Below are 22293 nucleotides of genomic sequence, written 5' to 3'. Positions count from 1 at the left end.
TTATGGACACAAAAGTCTATTAGCAGCTGTCCATACTATTCCTCACGGTCTCACCTCCATATCCAGATCTTTCATCATTTCTTGTTTTGAAATTGAAGTCTCCACACAGGATTACTGACCTTCCTTTTCCTTTAACCACTATTTTTTGCAAATCCTAGTAGAATCCTCCTTGTCTACAACACTAGCATCTTTGGTTGGTGCATACACCTGAATTATGGTAATCACACCTATGGTCATCTTAAAATCTGCTACAATCATTCTTGGAGATACTGCTTCTCAGTTCTCTAAATGATATACATATTTCGCGACATTAGACATTACTAGGCCTACCCCTTCATTGGCAAAAACCTCTCTAAGTATTCCAGCATAAATTAGGGAGTAATTATTAGCCAATTTCATTTCTTTACTGCCCTTCTTCTTCACTTCCCTTATGCCAAGAATTTCGACTTTGTAGGCCCTCATTTCCTCCACCAACTCAACCTCCTTCCCAGTTAAAGTTTTTATGTTCCACATTCCCATTGATATATCCCTTAGCATGACATCGTTTCCTTGAAGATTGTCCACATCTGAGGCTGGAGGCCCTGTATCCTCCTGACCAATGGCCTCCTGAATATTTATATCCCCTCAGGAGGAAGGGTGGTCGGACTATACCCCCAGCACTGAGTATCTGTTGGTCCACGGGTCTTTATTCAGCATATTCAGACCACACCTCCTAAGAGGATCCCCCATCCAGCACCCCAAGGGATATGCTCCCTAGAGGACAGGTTCCACCGAGACCCAATCATACTTAATGTTGTACATTGTTTTATTTTAATAAATTCTTGTGTTTTTAGGGATTAGGGGGAAAAAAAACTTAATACACCTAATATATAATACACACACACACACACCTATATAAACCTATTCATTTACACAACTATACATATATATATATTTTTTTTTTATTCGATACTTGTTATTTATTGATAGATATTACAATCTGGCACACAGTTGTGGGCAATATGCAATAGTGATGAATGATCAAATTCATACTAAAATAAAATAAGAATAATAAAAAATAAATAAATGAAAAAAAAAGTACATAAAAATAAATAAAATTCTCTTAAAATATATGCAAACAAAGGATAAAGAAATGAACATAATCAAACTATGTGCATGGAAAAATAAATAAAATAATAATAAAACTAATATAATCTCTAGTCACATTTACACTCTTATATAAAATATTTACACAATCGACCTGAGGATCCCTGTGCCCACTCTATCCCCGTGTGGGGGGCCATCCCTCTTTGAGAAAACCAGACAGGTGATAAGCTAGTTCCTTAAAGATCCCAGAGAAAGAGATGTAATGCAAGTGAGGTGATAAACTACATCGGAATAAGGTTTGAAAGAAATTTCAACATAAGGGTAAATTGGCAAGCAGGATGACTCCACATTGGATCGGCTCAGTTATGTCGGAAGTGCTTCAGAAGACTAAGTTATCCAACAATGATGTGCATCGATAAGAAGTGATGCTGGGTATTTGGAGGAACTCCTCCTCTGCCTGGAATAGATCTTTCACAAAAACAGAAAAGCAGGTCCAGAGAACAATTATGGTACATGTAAATGATTACTATAGGAGTTGGTACAGTAAACCTGGACTACTTTCACAAGTGTTTAAGGGGAATGGAAGCTTTTGGGTCAAACTATATATTTTTGCAAGGACTTCCCCCTCTATGTCCATTATGCAGCAGTCCAGAAACTACTGAGTAGATTGTAACAACTAGCAACACCTTTGAGACCCTGTGAAACACTCTGAAGAAAGATATTTAAAGATACCTCCCATCCATGTGCCAGAAGAGAACTATCCACACTTCAAAGTTTTCTTGTATAGGTGCAAAGTTGTAGTAGGGCCAGAACTTTTCAACCTTGCCCCTAGAAGAAGGCAGGAATCGGTAAATGGAAATGTGCCCATGGAGGAAGGTGAAGATGACAATTTCAATTATCTATTCTGTATGTAAATTTTTATTAGTGGCGGTTACATAATAAGTGCACCAATGATTCCATCAGAAATCCTTGTAGCAAAAAGGTGAGGAAGAGTGTAAATAAATGTTCAGAGAGACATACTAAATCATAAGCACTGCTTAAGCAATTTTAAAATATAAATTAGGGATTTGGGCATATTAATTTTTTTTTCTGCATAGTATCAGTAAAAGGCTTCTCCCATATGTTAGAATTTACCAGTAAGAGGGTTATAAAAAAAAAATTAATCAAAGGGCAGGGCCAGTGCCACTCCCAGCCCCATCTTGGCAATATCCATGAATGTGACCCTATTGCTGAAATTTGGTCCTAAACAGATATATAAAAGTAGCATTAGGTCTAGTGAAATTCTTAATGAGGCTAAATGTATGTTGTAAAACAACGAATTTGAAATTTTCTTTTTTCTAGCCATAGCTTTTTACCAAATAATGCAGACATCAGTGTAATAGGGTTCAGAGTCCACAAAACGTAATATTTATATTTATTCACCTAAAGTCCTCTTCCTTATTTAAATTTTATTTAAGTACATAATTTCGAAGATCGTATTTAAATAAAAAAGCCAACTCTTGCATAATCTTAAAATTATGCTGCAATATGATAATGTAGCAAATAGCTGATGATGGGATGACAGCCCTGAAACCTGGTTGTTAGATATAATTAAATAAAATAAAAAAATTTAAATAACAGGACTTTTCAGTCAATATATCTAATTATATTATATTTTAATATTCCTTCCAAGCTTTGGCAAAAGAAAAAGGTGAAAATTTTCCGCTGAGGAATATTACTAACAGTATTTTGCCAAACAATGTTAGAAATGAAGTTAATTACTTTGACTGTCTCAAATGTTTCCTGAAATAGAGGCTTACTCAAGCATATTTTAGCACTAACATTTTTTTTTTCTTCAGGAAAATAATTACCCAACCTAGTTTAAAAAGTAAAAATGGACACCTGCATATTTTTTAGAACCAAACCTAAATACCAACTGAGAAGATATCTATTGATATATCCACTTCTGAAAAGTAGAGGTTTTTTTAACAAATTAAAATTCTACACTAAAAACCTTTTAAGTTCATTTCAAAATTTAAATTTTTTCTCTATCAAATAGGTGTTACTTAACATTTTCCATAAAATTTAAATTTATACAGATAATAACTTATCTACATGAGACTCCCATAATAATTTCCATAAAGTTGATATATTAAGTTTAAATACCAAACTCCCTCATTTACTTTACAGTATAAATTTCCTATTATTTCAACCACATTTTTGGGTCATAAATATTCCCCCACTTGTGTCAAATCATGAATATTTTGCAACTGGTGATAGCAAGAAAACATTTGGTACACCTGGTTTATAGGCGAAATAAGTTTTTGAATTAATTTCTCTTCAATTGTTTATATATTATAAATGCATGATTTAATTTATATACAGAAACAAACAACAAAAATAAAATCAATTTTATCAAAAACATAACAAATAGACAGAGTAAACAAACAGTATATTTATTATATAATGGAATGCAATTGAATTTAAAGATATATCTTAAATTGATATTCTATGTATCATTACACAATAACTCTCAAAAATCAAATGACAGAAATTGCATAAATCTAAAAACGATACCCAAAGGACATATTGTTGAAACTAAAAATATAATATTAAAATGATATGTAATATGTTAAAAGCAAAAGGTAAAAAATAAAAACCAATTTCACATCTAAATTTTTTTTTGTAAACAAATAACTCAGGAAACATCTTTTTGTTCCCATTTAAAAATATTTTTATGAATAGATACATATATACAAGGTAAAACAAATAAGCAAATATCATTCAACATCGACAATAATTGGTTTAGAAATAGCGTCATGAAAGCTAAACACCATTACACAAGATAAAGTACTAAATCGTAACTGAGAACTCTTTAAAGTTTCATTAATTTTTTGCTTTAACAAAGGATCTGAAATCAACTCGCTTCTTCGAGAAACTATATCAGCTGCAGATATTGTAAATATTTTATCAATAACTTCAGATGCAAATGTTACTTCCAACTCAATACCTCTTGCCATAACAACAGCATTTACAACCCATTTGTCATCTTTCAATTTAGGTTTTTTCAAAACTTTAACAACACGGGCAGGTGTTTTCACTAATGCAGGCCTTTTTTTCGGTGGAAAAGCATCAGATCTTAAAAAGTCATTCTCTGAAAAATCTAGATCAGATGATATAGAACTATTAATATCAACATATTCAGGTTCGTCAGTTAATTTGGTAAGAGGTGATTCGGCTTCACTTAGGTAATCAAAAATTATCTTGTCCTTTCTCAATGAATCAACTGTCGATCGTTTATTAGCTGAAGTTGAAGGGCTTAATTCATTTGAACCATAAGATTCTTTTAATTGGTTCTTAAGCTCTGTAATCTGTTCATATTGTTTTTTGCTTGCGCCAACGTTAAAGACTTGACATTCAGAGGAACTTTTTGTGGTATTGTCAATCAAATTAGATTTAGAATTAGAAAGTGTGTTTTCAGCTGTTAATGTTTTTTCTTCAATTAATTCAAAGTCATCATCAAATTCAATATTTTTCTTAAAGTTTATTTTCTGTTCTAATTCGGCCATATCATAATCAAAATCATCAGCTATCAATGAGTCCTCAATTAAGCTAGGTAAATTTTGTTTACTTATTTCTTTTTGGGAAATGGCTGCTTTTTCCCCAACATTCTGCCTCAGATCAGCTTTAATAGATCTACTTGCAACAGAAGATTTTGGCTGATTAGAATTTAGTAATTTCACTTCTTTATCAGCAACATCATTTGAAACTTCATTTTCAATCTCCTCAGCTAACATCATCATCACTTCTTCATCATCATCAAATCCATTGTTACTATTGACTTTTGAATCAACACATTGTTCTGGCATGTTATGGAGGTGGTATGGATCAGGATTTTCAGGCAACTTCAAAGCTCTGGCTAAAATATTTTCAGTTGCATTAGGAATATGAAGAGCATCTACTTCACCACCTAATATCTGAAGATTGTTAGGCCTTAAAAAAATTACACCTTTTCGACATTCAAGAGGACCAACTAAAATTGCTTTTTTACCAGGGACTAATGGTTCTTGTAGGTGTGGAATAAAATGATCCTCAAATCCAATAACTGTTAAAACTCCATCAGTGATTTCAATCTTTAATGTCCTGTGGCTGGAAACAGTTTCTTTATTATTAGCATTTGTATTTTCACAATCAACTTCTAAATTCTTCATTGAATCTGGTCTACGAATTTTTTGAAGTTGTTTGTGAAATGAAACAGCAATGTTAACGAAAAAGTTTAATTGCACAGCATATTGCCCCTGCAATATTATTTTTTCAGCATTTAAACAACTATCAGGAAGCACTTGGATACCAATATCAAACAAATCAGCGAGTAACCACTGTTGATAGACAAGATCACTTAGCTGTTTCAGAGAATAATTTCCTTGATCCTTAAAACATTCAACACAGGACGTTAACCAATCATTACTAGGAGGAATTATTATAGATTTCATCCGCAGATGACGAGAAACTTCATCAACTGTACCCATAATCTTTAATCATTAAACAGCCTCAGCAAAATAATCTAAAAAGTAGTAAAAATAAAAGGTAATTAACTCAATAGTTCTCATCTCTAACATTTTTGAATGCTGTCCCAACCACAACAGTGCACTTTAAAAATAATTCTCTTCAAGTTGACCGCCACAATAGTAAGAGCAAAGAGATTGAAAGTTGTTAATTATGAAAGAACAAAATTTCAATTAAAACATAGTTTAACTTAAGCTGATCAAATGCAAGTTAAATTGTGCTGAACAATTGGACTGGAATACTTGATGACGAAATAAGAGTATTGTTGTGAATGGAAAACGAAAGTTTTACCCAAAGTTAGGTTTTTATTAACAGAATAAATCTGACATAAATTGTAACCAACAAAGTTAAGTATAAAAGAAACATATGTGTAAATTATCAGTCTTATCAACAGGGCGTTAAAGTAGTGGGAGGAAATCTCACGGAAGTAGGGAAAAAGGGAATTAGATCACCACAAGTATATAGTTTTATTTATTTGTATCACCTTGTTAAACGCAATTATCAGAGATATAATATTCAAATATCTGAGATAGATCTCCAGGAATACGTACAATAAATTCAATATTGCTCAACTTAATACTTTCACTCCCTACAACTGATCCGTTTTTGTTTAGGTCTGAGCCAAATTAAATAATCACAAAATTTTGGAAATTATCGCAGCTTTTTCCGTAGTGAGTAATACTCATATTGACATAATCTCTGACAAAAACCAATGAGTATTATCTCGTACTAAGAGCTCCATTTTTAAATATTATTTTTCGTTGTTATTATTTATTTTTAGCGGTGTGTTAAGTTTTAAAGTCCATTATTGTCGTTATTAAAAGTTGTTTTGAAATGTCTACATATATTAACAGTCTACTGAGCAGTGCTGCCGATTCAGGTATGTTTACTAGATTTTCGGTTATTTTTCACCTTTAAGAGAAATTGTCGGGGATTGGGGATTTCGGGTATAATAGCTTTACATTCTATGTTGAGCGCTAGTGCAGTGTCGCACTTGCCTTGATCTTGTATTCTTAGTTGATCATTAGACACTTTTTCTATTACTAACAAGTTATTATTTTCCTGGAATATTTAATTTTAGAAACTAGGCGTACTTAGACCATTTGGGGCCTATGACATATTTATTTTGGGCGCATGGGATGAATATAATTGTTGGGCCTTGGGCAGATTTGTTTTTGGGACCCGGGTTGAATTTATATTTGGAGCCCAGGGGGAATAATCTTTGAGGTCCGGGGTTGATTATTTTTGGGGCTCGGGGTGGATATAATTTTAAGGTTTCGGGTAAATTTGTTTATAGGGTTCCACCACGGATTGGTATTTGGGACTCAGAGCAGATTATTTTGAGGGCCTAGGGAAGATTTTTGGGGCTCGGACCAAATATAATTTTAAGTTCTTTAGAAAATTTCATTTTGGGGTCTGTGGTGGATTTGTTTTTGGCGTTGGAGTGGAGCGGGTTAATTTTGGGATCCGGGACTGATATAATTTTATGTTTTCGTCATTACACTCGATAAGGTTGATATATTGTGATAGTTCACTGTCAAGGCGCAGACATATGACACTTAATAGGAATGTTAGTCAACTGATATTACTTGCACTATTAACGATCACGCCGGACCCAGTGCGATATTATTGTCTCGACACTAAAACTTTCGCGATAGTGAATGTTGTCTTGACTATAACTATCGAATAGTTACACCATGCAAGTGACTAATACTTTTGCCACAATAACGGAAAGTGTACGATAGTTCACGTTTAAGGCGTGCACATATGATAGTTACCGTGACAAATGCTTCACTGACATTACTTGTACTTTCAACTATCTCGTCAGAACTACTGCGGCAGTATAATCATGACTGTAACAATCTAAAATTTACAGTTATAACAATTCTCCAATTGCGGGTAAAGTGGTGGGTACTTGTCGGGTAGCGGGTATTTACAAGGTGCTGAGGGGTTTTTTTTGTTTTAGACAGTAGTATCGGCTGTACTGCTATTGAGTTTTTTTGGTGTTATGGATTATTTAGTTCGTAGTATTATGAATTATTCGGTCTCACTATTCCAAAATAAAACACATCGGAATGATGATCTAATGCTCAGTTCGAACTAGCTCGTATAAAATATTGTAAATAATAGTGAAATTTGTCCAGTATTTATAATTTCATACCATGGGTAGTTTACGGATTAAGTCGTTTCTCTATGACATCCTTAATTGAAGTAAATCTAAATGTTGTAATTTTAGATTTACTTTAGTTAAAATAGTAGGGAAGAAGGGGGGGTCAGCATCACCTTTACCTCTTTTCAATACTTTCATCAAAATATCCTGCAAGATAATAAGATTTGGTCTAATACCTATATTTATTTATGAAGTCTAATGAGGAAATGTGAGTATTGATTTCCACATCTATAAATTATAGAGAGAATATGTGTTACTTTTTATAAATTAGATATTGAGTAAAGAACTGTGTACTAAATTTTACAGTAGAAAAAAATAATGTAAAATATCGTCTAGAATGAAAAAAAAGTTAACTTAAAAAAAGATAATGGTAAAATCAAAATGGCTTCAGATTGATCGCGTCTCGTTTACGAACTTCTAGTTGTGGCCATTGAATGTTTTCATTTCAAAGAATCCTCTGTATAATATTTTGAATGATGTAAGTAGTAATGTCTTAGCATTGATTGTACTATGTTAGGTTTATTCATTTACCTTGTTTGGTTTTAGATAACTTTTATGTTGAAAGAGGTTGTTTATTGAGACCTAAATTGTAACCTTTATTTGTTGTTATAATGAAGTACATTATTAATAAATTATATTAAATTGGGCAATTAGTGGTATTTAAAAACATATTTATTAAGAATTTGGACTATTAAAAATATAAAATAATGAAGGCGTTAGTATTTTTTTTTTTATTGAATGAATTTAATTTTTTTTTTCAAATATATTGAAAAATACACAAAAAATAATTACCTAAAAGAACTTCATGTTTCCCTAGCACTGTTAATTTTTTCTGATTTTATTGTCACTAACCCCAACTGTCAAGAGTGGGCTATATCTTTTTAAATACAATAGTTCCTTAAAAATTCCTATTTATTGATAGCATACAAAATTTGGGTACTGGGTGTTGAATATTGTGGGGAAACAAGTGTTTAGTTAAAATATATCCAATTCAAATAAATAATATTAACTGTACCCAATCCTTATTATATGTTAAATAATGTATTGATTAATTTTTTTTTTCAGATTTTCTGAATCAAAAGAAAATATTGAACTAAAATCTTTTCGAGCAGATATTCATTAATCATGTCATGTGGCAGAATGGTGAAACTATTCCTAATTGCAGTTTTAATTCAAAACCCACTTTAACTGAACATTGTATTAACTATATTCACCAGCAAAAAAGTGAATACCTTTATTCATGTTCATTTTGTAACCAAGTGTTTTCTCAGAAAGAGCAAATGGTATATCACGAGCGTCAGCATTCAGGAGATAACTCATTTCCTTGCAATTTTTGTACAAAAGCTTTTGCAAGAAAAGATCAACTGAATAACCATGTGCATAGGCACACTGGTGAATCTCCTCACAAGTGTAATTATTGTACCAAAAGTTTTACTAGAAAAGAACATTTGACAAACCATGTAAGGCAGCATACTGGTGATTCACCTCACCGTTGTCCTTTTTGCACCAAAAGTTTTACTCGCAAAGAACATCTCAATAACCATGTCCGCATTCACACGGGAGAGTCACCACACACTTGTGAGTATTGCAATAGGACTTTTACCAGAAAGGAACATTTAAAACGTCATATTAGGCAACATGTTCAAGGTGCTGAGTTTACTTGTATAGTATGTGGCACACCTTTTCCTTCCAAAGAGACCCTTGTTGAGCATATGCAGGCTCATCCGAGAGATAGGCCTTTTATATGCCCTGATTGTGGTAAAGCATTTCCTCTTAAAGGAAATCTTATGTTCCATCAAAGATCTCATCAGAAAAATGGTGTTGTTGAGAAACCATTCAGGTGTGAACTTTGCCATAAGGATTTTATGTGCAAAGGACATCTTGTTTCTCATGTCCGTAGTCATACTAGTGGAAAAGGATATGGATCATTTGGTAATATTATAGAAAAGAGTAATGCATTCATGCTTAAACAACTAATGAAAGGAGAAACCAGTGATATGACAGCACAGGTTATTCATAATCCTCCAACGCCTCAACCATTACAAACTGTAAGTGTTGGAACTCAAGTTGGTCTTCCAAGTCTTGGACTACCAGCCAACCTACATATGCAACCACCACCATCCCTTTTGTCTGCTGTGACATAAAATAACTTTTTTCTGACCATGAAATTTAATTCTTCATGAAGCTTATCTATGGTTAATCCATTGATTTAATTTGTGCACAGTGATAAGTGTAATTGAAGTTTGATGTTGATATTTTTATATGCCTTAGTTAAGACGCCCTTAATTTTATTTACTTTATTAAATGTATTTAGTTGTGAATGAATTAAAAAGCTTTTGTTACCGAATATTTTTTATTGTATTTAAAATATTAATGGGAATTAATTCGTTACTGTCAAGATAATGTTCTGTGTATGTCAGTATACATAAATTATTCTAAATACTGAGTAGGTAGCATATTTTATATTTTTGCTTTATATAAGTCTTTTATTGATTTTTGTTGTATAATTTGATTGTTCTATTTTGATAATGAAATTATATTGTAAGGGTGTTTGTATTAATATTAATTTTATTTTATATAGATCCTATAGTGAAAATTTAACTTATACTGTAATGTTTGTTATAGTAAATGTAAGAAACAAAAAGCTTTTGTTTTCAGAAACACTTTATTCTTCCTCTTCCTTACAGTTATTGAAATATCATTTAATTATATTATAATGAGTTCGGGGAGAATATTTTTTTTGTCTTGATGCTTCTATTTCTTATTTGATAATTCAGATGGCTGCAAAAAGGAGCGATCTCCCATTTTTCAAGTTTTTGAAAATTCTAAATTATGAGAAAAAATCATTTTTGGTTGATTCTCTTTACTCTTCATATAATTACAGAATAGTATTTTTATTCAAAAATATAAATAAGATGATATAACATTTTGTTTTATTTGTTGAAGTTTGGTTTTTTTGGTTGATTCTATTTACTCTTCATATAATTACAGAATAGTATTTTTATTCAAAAATATAAATCAGACGATATAACATTTTGTTTTATTTGTTGGAGTTACCTATTTTGTAACACAAAATAAATGTTCCCTCTACTTCTAGGAAAACTATTTATTCAAGGAAAAAAATGAATTTAAAATGATTTATAAACTATACAATAATGGGCTAGAAAGGTAAAAAAAATATTCAAACACACTGGGTTGCTAAATTATACAGTATAAAGTAGGCCTGGGCACAAATTTATGGAAATATTTGAGAAATAAAATAACTTTTTACTTGAATCTAATTTGATAAAGAATTATACAAGGAATTTATTTCATAATTGATGAAATAATTATTTCTAAAATGATTTTTCCAAATAATCTTTTTATTTTTATTATTTTAGCAAGTGCAAGTAAATTCATTTTAGTCTGTCAAGAGATCTCTTTGAGCTTAAGTGGAGCCAGTTATCTACATAACCTCAATGAGGATGAATTATGAACTTAAAACATTATTTCATTCAAAACTTGAGTTATATCGAAAATGAATTTACATTTTTGTCAAATAATCTATTTCAGAAATATGTAGCTTTATTACAATATGAATGTTTAAACTATCCCAATAATTATTTCAAGAAAATAATACACATAGTTACTTATAATTATTTCATTAGAAATATGAAATAAAATTTGATGATTGATCATCATTTTGGGAATAATTATTTCACCAAACATTCTTTTAATTTATTTAATAAACACATTGATAAAACTCTGGTCTAATGAAGAATTTTTAATTTTATAATTCTGTCCTCAGATAGCAAAATGTTATAGTTACTTTTTTCTATGGTAAAATTCCATAAGTTTTATTTCTTTCAGAATATCATTCTGGTAAAAAGTGATTAATAATTTGCCATCTAAGAAATGAGTAGAGGGTTTCATATTGTTAGTAGATGTTTCCAATTTATTTACTGCAACAAATTTTGAGACTTAACACAATGAACAATATTAAATATAAGCATCCAACATAATTCTTTAAATAATAATTAAAGTAACTAACGTAATCAACAGTCAGAATTATATTAGTTTTCATGCAATTTTTTCTTTACTTAATAGCTATTTTTGCTGTTGGATACGACCTGGATTTTCTCCCCATTCGTAAAAAATTAAATTTAAATTAAAACAAAGAACATTAAAAACGAATACAAAGTTTACAGAATCAATTTTAGTCTCTTAAAAAAGAAAATGAGCTAGGAGGGTTACTGGAGGCCATACTGGCCAAGCAGTGTGAGGTGAGGATACAAAGCTACCCTTAAGGTAGGCCTAGTTTCCCATCATGTTCAGAAAATTTTGGAGCAGTCCCCAAAATAGATCTTTACAGTTTTTCTATGGTTAAAGCAGGGCAGCAAAATTGAATTAAGTAGCATCTGATGGCATGAAAGACCAAAAGGCCCATTTGCAATACTAGTTCCCCGACCACCAGTAATCAGTACATTATTTCATCACAACCTTTTAGTATCTAACATGGGCATGTACTTATTGTAGCATCTGCTATAAAAGTTATAGCTATCAGGCTGAGTCAACAACTCATATTGAACTGCAGTGCTTAGTCAGCTATGCAAAACCCTACACCAAAAGATGAAACATTTACATATGATACATCTGTCTTTAATCTATGGGAAAAATATTCAATTATAATAATAGAGAAAAACCATCAATTTCAATGTGATAAAAAGTATATGTTTACAATTGTCTGCATTAATACTGTTCAATGAATGTATAATACTGTTAATGAATAAAATACTATTTAAGAATATAAAAATAATAGATACAATCACTCCTATAAGAATCATAATGCTCTGAACCATTGATCTAATTAACAATTTTATTGATAAACAAAATATTTTTTAATTAAATGAATGTATAAGCAAATAAAAAAATTAAGTATTTTAGCATCATATTACCAAATGGATTAAGTATTTTATTTAAAATAAATAGAAAATTAGTTCCAGTACATATTTGATGGGAACAGGTCAAAGTGTATTACATTTTTTTGTTAATTTTATTAATTGAACCCATATTTGCGATAAGGAAGCAAATTTTTTTTTTTGTAGTATTGTATAAGGTATTTTGATAATTTTTTCATTTCACTACAATGGATAGAGACATTATCAGAAAGAAGACTTTTCCCACACTATGGAATCAAAGGACTGGCCAAACATCTAATAACAAATTTGATCGTCCCTTACAAACATATCCTAGATTTAGAAAACACACATCATGAGAGCCATTATGTTAACAAGAATTCACGTTAACACATATTTATAAAATAAAAAACATTGGTAACTCTTAAAAATAATTAAAATAAAGTTTTAATAATTTTATTTTCATTTTTAGATATAAATATGACCCAAATGTACTAAATATTTTTTAGTACAGGGTTACAGATTCCAAATTACCCGTTCAATATTCAATTCCTTCATAATCCTGAAACAGAGAAAAACAATATTTTAATGGAAATTTACTGATTTTAATTTATATCTGGTAAGGATGAAGTAGTGCAGGGCAGTAGTACTCACCTAAAACTTTTTGTTTTGCAATCATGAAGCTTAAGTAGAAAGAAATTGCTATAGATATCTTTTTTTAGTGTAGAATAACTTCTGGTTTTAGTAAAAATTATTTTTACATACAAGTTTGCAAAGATCATAATAAAAACAATCTGACCATAGATTTGTATATTATCACTTTCTTCTTCCTTAAAACCTTATTTTTATTAGATAACAGTAAATTAAAATTGTAAAGATATCTTTTAGATCTACTTAGTGATTTTGTACAGATCAGATTTTTGTTTAAGACCCAATTGTCGGTAAATAGAAAAATAGTTCTTAAAAATAAAAGGGATTTTTGGGTAAAGGTAGTATTGCAAGCAAATTATTTAACAAAAACATTTCTAAGGTAAACTCTTTTCAAATAAGCATGTGTTTCCAAAGTAAAATATGAATAAAAAAATTATGATTACACATACTAAATAATTTTATTGAGAGCCCCTTTGCACAAACTCAAAAAATGCATTACAATTTATCTTTAATATAAAAATGATATCTCTTAACAACTGTAATCACAAACATTTGTAGAAAATACAAGTAAAAATATGACGGTTACATTCAATAGTATAACATTAAAAATTGATTAATTCTAAAATAAGGACTTAAATAATGCTTTAAATTTTTTTCTTTGCAAACTTGGATGTAGCCTCTATTAGTAAAACAATATTTCGGTTAATAGTGAATCTTGTTATTTTTTTATAAATATTTTGAGGACTGAATTCTTTAGGGACAAAAATATCAAAACATTTGAGGTATGATCTCAATTTTTCATAAGAAGTACAAGAATCTTCTTGATAATATACAGAAAATATTTTGTTTTTCAATTCTGTTAGCATTATTTTAATTGCTATGTTACTTCCATTCTCACAAAGTTTCAAGTCTTCATCAGTCAAATGAAAAGTAATGCTAGATTGGACCAAACCAGCCATTACAAGAAAATACCTATCTTCAGTTAGATCTTGAGGTCTTTCAATATATGCATTTAGTTTAATGTTAGTAATTCGAGGATTGGTGAAAGTTTTAAACTCATCTGGGGACACATGATTATCATATAAATCTTTTGGTCTCTTCAGAACCCTAGAAACATCTGGAATAATTATATGTGCATCCTTGTACTCTTGCAAAATTGTATTCCAGCCTAAATATGTTTTTTTAAAACAACAGTTTCTCATATTATCCATCATGCTTTTACAAAATATATCCATACGGATAAGAAATCCCAGCCCTGGAAAACTTTCAACTCTATAAGCCCATGAATAATTACCAGACACACTTTTATATCCATATGGATTCCAAGCTGACACACCTATAATGGAATTATCTTTTTCTAGAATGTGAATAAATTGTCCATGATAAAACAAAAAATCTGGGGAAAGTATCAATCCTTCCTCAATCACGATGGCATACTTTTTGAGTGGAAATGCTTCATGTATAAACTTTAAACCAAAACTTATTTTATCATTTGTGGTATCATTATAAGTTGCATTTAGAAGAATATTCCTAAAACCAAATATCTGACAGACTTGGGGTACTTTAGTTTGAGATTCAGTATGAATCACAAAAACAGAAGCTGAATGAATGCCTGGTTGGTAAATAAGTGTCTCCAATGTGATTACTAAACTTGATAGAGAACCTGATATAACTATAATGGGTGTTGAAAAAATTGGATTGCCAATAAGACTTCTATTAGTTAGAAGGGATGGACTATAAACTTCATGCCTTGATAGAATATTACAAAAATCCTCACACATCAATTCTGTAGTTGTTTCACAAAGTTTTTCTCTAACTATATTTTTTCGTGGAAATGGATCAGGAGAAATAGCCATTGGTTCAATTTTTCTAGGAACACATAATCGTTCATCAATTGCTTCCCCCCATCTTTCATTCTGTGCATGTGTAAGGTTTTCTAACGGAGTAAAACCACCAATTCCTTTCTGTGATATCATATACCATTGAGATCGAAACTGTAAGTCTTGAATTTTGCCACTACCTAAATCATACAAAATAGCTTTGGCTTTTTTACTCAATTCCTTGGATGCTTCATCAAACGTAAATGCAATTATTATGTCATCGTCCTGAAGACTGTTAGTTAGCCATGATTCCAGTGATGAACTATTATGACTGTATAAATCAAAAGTCTGCATAGAAACAAGTTGTAAGTATTTAGTTTCTATTACTGCAATGTTTAAACCTCTGCCTCCTCCTCCTACATATTTCCCTTGCACACACAGTTTAGGTTGATCATCTTTGTCCTGACCAGTATAGATATGCACAGGAAATGTGTTATCTGAACAGACATGTTTCAATCCACAATTAGGGTATATTTCTGAAATTTTAATTTCAGATTTTAGAGATTCTCTCGGTACACCTAAATTATCTACTGTGGTATTGTCGAAAAATATAGTAGTCTTTTGAGAAATAAAATAATCAAACCAATCAGGATTCGAAGTTAAAATCACAACACAGGCAATTAAAGCAACCAATATCAACAATCTTACTTGAGATATGATTTTGTAGAATTTTAGCAAATATTTCATTAAAAACATGTTCACATTAGTTTGAGGAATTCATTTAAAATACAAAGCTATTGACAAAAAATAAAATATTTCTATTTATTATGCTTGAATTTAAACTTATCGCTCTAAGAGGATCATTCTATAACGATTCGGTAATAATGAATTGATTGTACAAAGAGACTCCTCTATAGTCGTTCAGAATGATTGTTATTATTTAAAAGCCTGACAGACTCCTACATTGAAAGACCCCTATATTATCAGTCATAAAGCTTTCTCGTAAATGAAATAAGTAGTAAGAACCTTTTGCAAAGTTTCTTTCGAATTGTAATAAAAAGAAATATTAGTTGGCTGTTGTTTTGATATGAACCAAGTATTCGCATCCTATCCTCCACTTTCTCAGTACTCCCTCCATTTCAGATTTTGAATTACCTTATTGAATATTTCAGATTCCAAAGTTTTCTGGGTAATCAGTCAGTAATAGTTCTACACGTTCAGAATGAACGTGCATCTTTTGCTTTACTGAGAAACTGGTACAAAAGTGTGAAATCGTAGATTTTTTTTAGTTACATCAAAAACCGAGGTTCATTAACCATCTGTATTCGCAGAGCCCAATATAATTTACATGTTTTTACTCATAGGAGCACGTTTTGAGTGAAATTATCTCTTATGTCCTGTAGCAATGGACGAGTATCAAGATGTGCAACTGTCATTTCTATGAGCTGACAAAGTTTCCTCCTTTGAGAGCCGTTGTCTTTACACCGATACTGAACAAATACTTGGAAAAAATATCGTGCTCAGTTTGCATTCTGCAACAAGAATGATTTTGTCTTCTAACAAGGGTACCCATGATTCATCTGCAGCATCTCTCTCGTGACTGATAAATAACGACTTTTTTCTTTTCTTCAATCATTTGTTCAGCAGAGCTATATAGTAGGAGAAGGTTTGGTTGAGACTAAATCGATCCATTTTAGAAAGAGCATATCTTTTTTCATTTTCATCAATTTTTAGTACTTCATGGTATCACCTGATCAGTAGCTGTTCCAAGATCCTCAGACACTCCAATACCACTGCTAAGTCAGATTCAGGATAGCTGCTTGGAAATATTTAAACATGACGATTATGGAGTTGTTTCTGCCAAGCATGTGGAAGGGTCTCAAGCGAGTTATCATTCCCTTGGATCTCCACGAAATAAAATTCAACGAGACAATCAGCGTACCAAGTCCGGCCTGAAACGATGACACCTCAACTCCCTCAGCTACAACGCCCTCTTTTTGCATACAACAAGGGGAATTACAAAGTGTTTTGTTGTTAGTAGCTATGATATCATCGGCAATGATATTGAAAACGTTTGGGCTTAAAACAGATCTCTGAGGCAAACCTTGTCGTTTCTGAAAATAGTGGGACTCAGGTTATTGCCTCTTAAGACTCTTTGGAAGAGGTATGAACCGACAGCTTCGAATAACCTTCCTGCTATAACTTTTCCTTTTATCTAAAAGTTTTCACTTCCTAATTCGAACATATGCAGTTCGAAAATTAACCAGGTAGGGTACTCTGATGGCATGGTAAACCGTCCTTAACATTCCGTTAGCTGTGCAATTTGTACCATGGTGACTTGTTTCCTTCGGACAAGATTTAGTTAACAAGTTTATTTGTTTTTATGTACGATTCCAGGAGCATCAAGATCATTCTCTCATAAAGTTTTGAAAAGTTACTTCTCAAAGTGGTCTGTAGCTGTATACTTATAGTATATGTATATATCACCTGGTATATTTTTCTTCCCCAATCGGTACCATTTCAGTTTTATGCTGTTCTCGTGGATAAAGAGTATCCTAGAGTGGATGAACTGTAAAACAAAAAAAAAAAAAAAAAAACTAGACCGAATTCGAACCAATATTTCTGCAGTCAAGGTACGCGCTTTCACTCTCTTGGCTACATATGGCTTTGTTCTTGCCATCCACCTTAGATACTTAGGAAATTCTTGCAAGATATCATTCGGACCAGAGCTTCTCTTCGTTAAACGAGGAATTAAAAGGTTTTTCCTGTTATTTTGTTAAGCAAGAGGAGCGCTATTTTGAATGGCTTACCGAAGGCTTGACTAAATAATTTTATGCTTGAGCAAATCGTATATGAAGTTGTAATTTCGGTAAATCGATTTAAGCGAAAAGTTTACTGTAACACCTGGCTTTAACACGTATTTTCAATGCCGTACAATTTTTGGTGTCTGAGATGCACAAATCCATTATCGTTAGGACGGACGGAAGTACACACACACACAAGCCCTCACATGCACACACAAAAGTACAAACTATGTTGTGAGACCTGGTTATTTGGATTTAGAGGACCTTAAATAATGTATATCCGTTGAGACACAGGCAGACAAAGATATGGACGAGACAAAGAGACAAAACACGCACGCTCACTCCCATAGATCAGCTAAAACGCTGGAGATGGCGTCTTCGTAAAATGATCTTGCAGATCCAAAGCTATACTGTAAAGCTTAGTAATGGATTTAATGGACAAAGTTGAAGTCATACCTGTTCTAATTTATTTGGTTTAAAAGGGAATCGTTGCCTCCCTTTTATTAATGAAACTATATGAGCTGTCTGGGTCAATTAGGCCATGTACATTGGGGGTATTAATTTTAACCTGCATAATAGCTTTAGAAATATATAAAAAATGATGCTAGAAAATTAGAATAATTTTTCTCTCTGGTTTGAATGTCTTATTTTGAAAATGTTTTTGTCTTTTCTTCTCTCGCTGGGCAGACAATCCAACTATGCTTTGGAGTTCTGCAGAAGTAGAATTTCGGAGAGATGACAGATAAAGTAGCCTCAGATTTACAATAAGATTCACTCCTTAGACTCTCATCACTTCGAGGTGATGTACTACCAGGGTTGACTGGTTAAAACACGGGTCTGTTCAGGAATAGACTTCCCTGATACATGCGTCCCTGTTGACCTCAGCAGTGACCGCCTCAAAAGCGCAAGGCTTCTCAAAGCCTCTTAAGCATTTTTCTGTGGATTCTTTAGACTCCTAAGGTCGAGTTTTAAGTTTATCCCTAGCGAATATTTCACTGATTGTTTTGGCGTGAACCTTTTTCAGTTTCGACAGCTTCATTGCACGTACCGACATCAAGGATATATTAATACGCAACGAAGTGATAAAGTTGATTAATAATTGAAGGCTACCAGAATATGTGGTTATATTGGGCGGTAATATGAAATTTCCAAGCAGTGATTCCATTCAGGTGCAGCATTACTATTTTGGGTATGATAGTTGCGTAAAATGAAAACACACTTCTGGATGCTTTGCGTGCAAAGAATAGGGAAAAACGATAAAAAAATCTACAGGACAAAATCGTTTTATATATTTCTCATAAAAATCCGTAATCAATTCTTGTTATTAATAATAATAAATAAATGGATATATAAACTATGAAATCATTTAACGAATAACTAAATGTTAAAATATATGTTTTCTGGTTGCCATAGTTATAACGATAGTCATAACGTAGTTAACTACTTTTTAACAACCTTGGGCGCATAAAATATAGCAATAGTAGTTTTATACCTAACCAATAAGTATAAATATAATAAGGAGAAGTATTGTCATCCTGAATAATAAAGGAGTTATCGAATTTGAAATGAGATTTCAACCCAAACTGGAGTGGTAAGTGAAAGTTGTGTGATGCGCATAGGCATACATTGAAATCTAACAAAATACTGAAAAATTTGCTTACTTGTTGTGAAGTTTAGTTAAATTCGCGGAAGTTGTTTAATTATTGTAGGAAGTATAGGAAGAAAAAGTCGGTGTCCTTCTTCGAAGTGGGGATTTCTGGTGGTCGGATATGGCTCCAGTCAGCGTCCGACTATCGTTAAGTAGAGAACTGCAGAAGCTGAACAAGTGAGTAACACCAAATCATTTTATGTTAATGTATATTTTAACAGTATATGTATATCAATAGATTCACAGAGCCTTAAGGTGTATTATGAAAATATTATTTTTTAATACTACCGATGTAAATTAATGTCGCAATGCCTAATTCGCATTTGAAGAATAACATTAAAAAAAAAATTAACAAAACAGTGATATGTTTTGCAGCACTTACATATCTGCTAGCCAACTATACATTAAGAATAGTTTTTCTTGAACAAACCATAATTCAGAAAAAAATGTTTAACATATCTGAAGTAAGCATAAAAGTAATAACAATAATAAAAAAAATAAATAATCAATATGAGATATTATCTTTTCCAGACGGACGTAAATGAGATTTCTAAATTGTAAACATGTGGAATATTAAAAGCTAAGTATATCGTTGCTTTGCTTGAATAATGGCACATCCGAAAAGATTTTTTTTTTTATTTATTTGTTTTCGATTTTACCTTAGACTAAAGTTAATTTGTAATAACCCTAATAGCCTTTGGAAAGTCTTAGGACGATCTCAGTAAGGGAAGTAACTGAGTAAATACGTCCAATTCTAAATTAAATGAAAACTTTTTTTGTCAGACGTGCGACTAAGAAAGCCAAGTAGTGATAATAATAATGGAATATATTTATCTTTAGCTTCAATAATATTACACCTAATAATAAGAGAATTATAATAAAGATCTTGTTGAATCTTTTGATTGGTCTCCAGATTGACTTGATTCTGATACTTTCCTGGGGACACAGCTTCTACAAAGCAATTCCCCTAATCTAAAATAAATTTTAAGGAAATCTTTAAGGTCAAATATAAAATTACCATTTGTCAACAAACGTTACCCCATATTAATTGTAAGAATTGTCTTGACTTCTATATTATATTCTTATTTATGATTTTAGTGATGTAGGTTGATAGGCTTTAAGATTAATTTGTCTCTACTTCATATTTAAATTGAAAGATTCCCTCTGTATAAAAGGTACTAATAAAAAAAATACTCTAGTTCTTTTGTGTACACAAAGAAAATTTCCCGTGAATATAGAATACAAAATTCACTTGAGTAAATGACCGGTATGTAGTCTTCTATGGAATGTAATGAAAGTGTAGAAGATATTTTTAACTTTCTGCTACAAGATTAAGAAATTCTTGGAAAAAGTCCTTTAGAAAAGATTTTTCAGTTATAGGAGAATTAAGTTACATTCAAACATGGCTTTTAAAGAGAAACATACAAACTGTTTATACCAACTTGGTGAATATGATTTTTTTGATAAAAAAAAAATCAGATCAATTTGACTAATTTCTAGCTCATTAGACATCTTTTATTATTTTTATGAATTATTTCTTCTTAGTTGGTAGATTATTACACGAAACTCTTTTAAAAGGAGTATATCAGTCTGCACCATTGATAATATGATAAAATGGGAAGAATTTTATGTCATTCATTTGGCTGTTGCCTATAATGTATAAGAGATATTGGTCCCAAGTAATTACATTTTTTCTTTCAATATAATTTTAAGTTATTTCTCGAATTATCTGTGCTCAGTGATGATAAACGTTTAACAGATAAAACTGGATGGTCATTCAACTGATTGTAAGGGATGCGTAATAAGCGACGTTTTTTGCTTACCAAACTAGCTACGATCGATGAGGCTTTGAGAAATAAACGCTTGCTATAAATAAAGAAATAATTACGTTACTTGTGCGCAAATAGCTGGGACAAAAAGACCCCATTACCGATGCAGGAGACATGGAAGCATTGAGAGGTCCTTGGGATAGTAGCTGATTCATCTAGGTTTCCTTAGCGTCGTCAGGATTCTGAAGGCAACACAACTTTAAGAAACTCCATGATTTTGAGATATTTTTATATGAGAAAAGTCTTTAGAACACCAACTATTTGATTTAAACTTCGTAGTATAATATATATCTAAATAAAGAGAAATACTTTATTCCTATAAGAGATATATGAAAACTCTTATTGGAAAGAACTTTATTTTTAAGTATATTGTTAATAACTTAAAAATAAAGTTATTAAAATGAAAAAAAGGTTTTGTAAATTTTTACTTGTGACTATACAATGTTGTAAGGATAAGAAAATATGGTTTTCTGACCTGAAGAATTAAGAAAAGAAGAATAACAATTAAGACATTTAATTAATTACAATACTAAACAATTAATAATGCAACTTAACAATTGAACACCTTATTACAATTAAATACTAGAATAAAATGTGAGACATATGACTAATTTCGACTTGGAAAAATTTCCAAATTATTTCTACTAATTTTAAAGGTTTATTTGTCTTGTATAAAGACCTTAACGTTCCCTATGTAACCGTTCTAGCCCGAACCAGATATCACTCCTTCCATTATAAACTTTCTAACCTCTCAAACTCCCTAGTTTCTAATCTTGCATCCTCTTCCATTCCTGACAATCCTCCGAGGCGCCTGAAAAGAAGATGGCCACGAGACCAGCTAATGT

The 22293-nt window shown here is 31.4% G+C and overlaps 4 protein-coding genes across 6 annotated transcripts in view; 2 read left to right on the top strand and 2 right to left on the bottom strand.

The window, feature by feature from the left end:
• Positions 1–3567: 3567 nt before the first annotated feature.
• Positions 3568–5937, bottom strand: LOC106686873 (recQ-mediated genome instability protein 1). The gene has a single exon (XM_014430452.3). It carries the CDS (start codon positions 5592–5594, stop codon positions 3846–3848), a length of 1749 nt encoding a protein of 582 aa, XP_014285938.1. The 5' UTR covers positions 5595–5937; the 3' UTR covers positions 3568–3845.
• A 1940-nt stretch (positions 5938–7877) lies between these two features.
• On the top strand, positions 7878–10437 carry LOC106686862 (zinc finger protein 501). 2 transcript variants are annotated; one of them, XM_014430437.3, is made up of 2 exons: positions 7878–8009; positions 8867–10437. In XM_014430437.3, the coding sequence occupies exon 2, from the start codon at positions 8932–8934 to the stop codon at positions 9943–9945; it is 1014 nt and encodes a 337-aa protein (XP_014285923.1). In that variant the 5' UTR covers positions 7878–8009; positions 8867–8931; the 3' UTR covers positions 9946–10437. The 2 variants fall into 2 exon arrangements, with proteins under 2 accessions (XP_014285923.1, XP_014285922.1); XM_014430436.3 differs by lacking the exon at positions 7878–8009 and adding an exon at positions 8124–8279 and having other exon boundaries at positions 8867–10436.
• A 286-nt stretch (positions 10438–10723) lies between these two features.
• Positions 10724–16017, bottom strand: LOC106686860 (protein O-linked-mannose beta-1,2-N-acetylglucosaminyltransferase 1). Its single transcript, XM_014430433.3, has 2 exons — positions 13351–16017; positions 10724–13258 (listed from the first exon to the last, which is right to left on the bottom strand). Exon 1 carries the CDS (start codon positions 15921–15923, stop codon positions 13992–13994), a length of 1932 nt encoding a protein of 643 aa, XP_014285919.1. The 5' UTR covers positions 15924–16017; the 3' UTR covers positions 10724–13258; positions 13351–13991.
• Positions 16018–19690: 3673 nt separating this feature from the next.
• LOC106686861 (uncharacterized) overlaps positions 19691–22293 on the top strand; it is a 50543-nt gene continuing 47940 nt past the window's right edge. The window contains exon 1 of one of the 2 annotated variants that reach the window (XM_067045105.1): positions 19691–19796. The gene's annotated coding sequence lies outside the window, so the exon portion shown is untranslated. The remainder of the gene's footprint in view (positions 19797–22293) is intronic. The other variant, XM_067045104.1, reaches the window with a different exon arrangement.

The sequence above is a fragment of the Halyomorpha halys genome, unplaced genomic scaffold (genome assembly GCF_000696795.3).
Source record: "Halyomorpha halys isolate HHAL.00 unplaced genomic scaffold, Hhal_1.1 Scaffold890.1, whole genome shotgun sequence".
Lineage (NCBI taxonomy): Eukaryota > Metazoa > Arthropoda > Insecta > Hemiptera > Pentatomidae > Halyomorpha > Halyomorpha halys.
This window is presented reverse-complemented; position numbering and strand designations above follow the sequence as displayed.

Coding starts and splice junctions, on each gene's coding strand:
- LOC106686873 (XM_014430452.3), bottom strand. CDS start 5,594: ATGGGTACAGTTGATGAAGTTTCTCGTCATCTGCGGATGAAATCTATA.
- LOC106686860 (XM_014430433.3), bottom strand. CDS start 15,923: ATGTTTTTAATGAAATATTTGCTAAAATTCTACAAAATCATATCTCAA.
- LOC106686862 (XM_014430437.3), top strand. CDS start 8,932: ATGTGGCAGAATGGTGAAACTATTCCTAATTGCAGTTTTAATTCAAAA.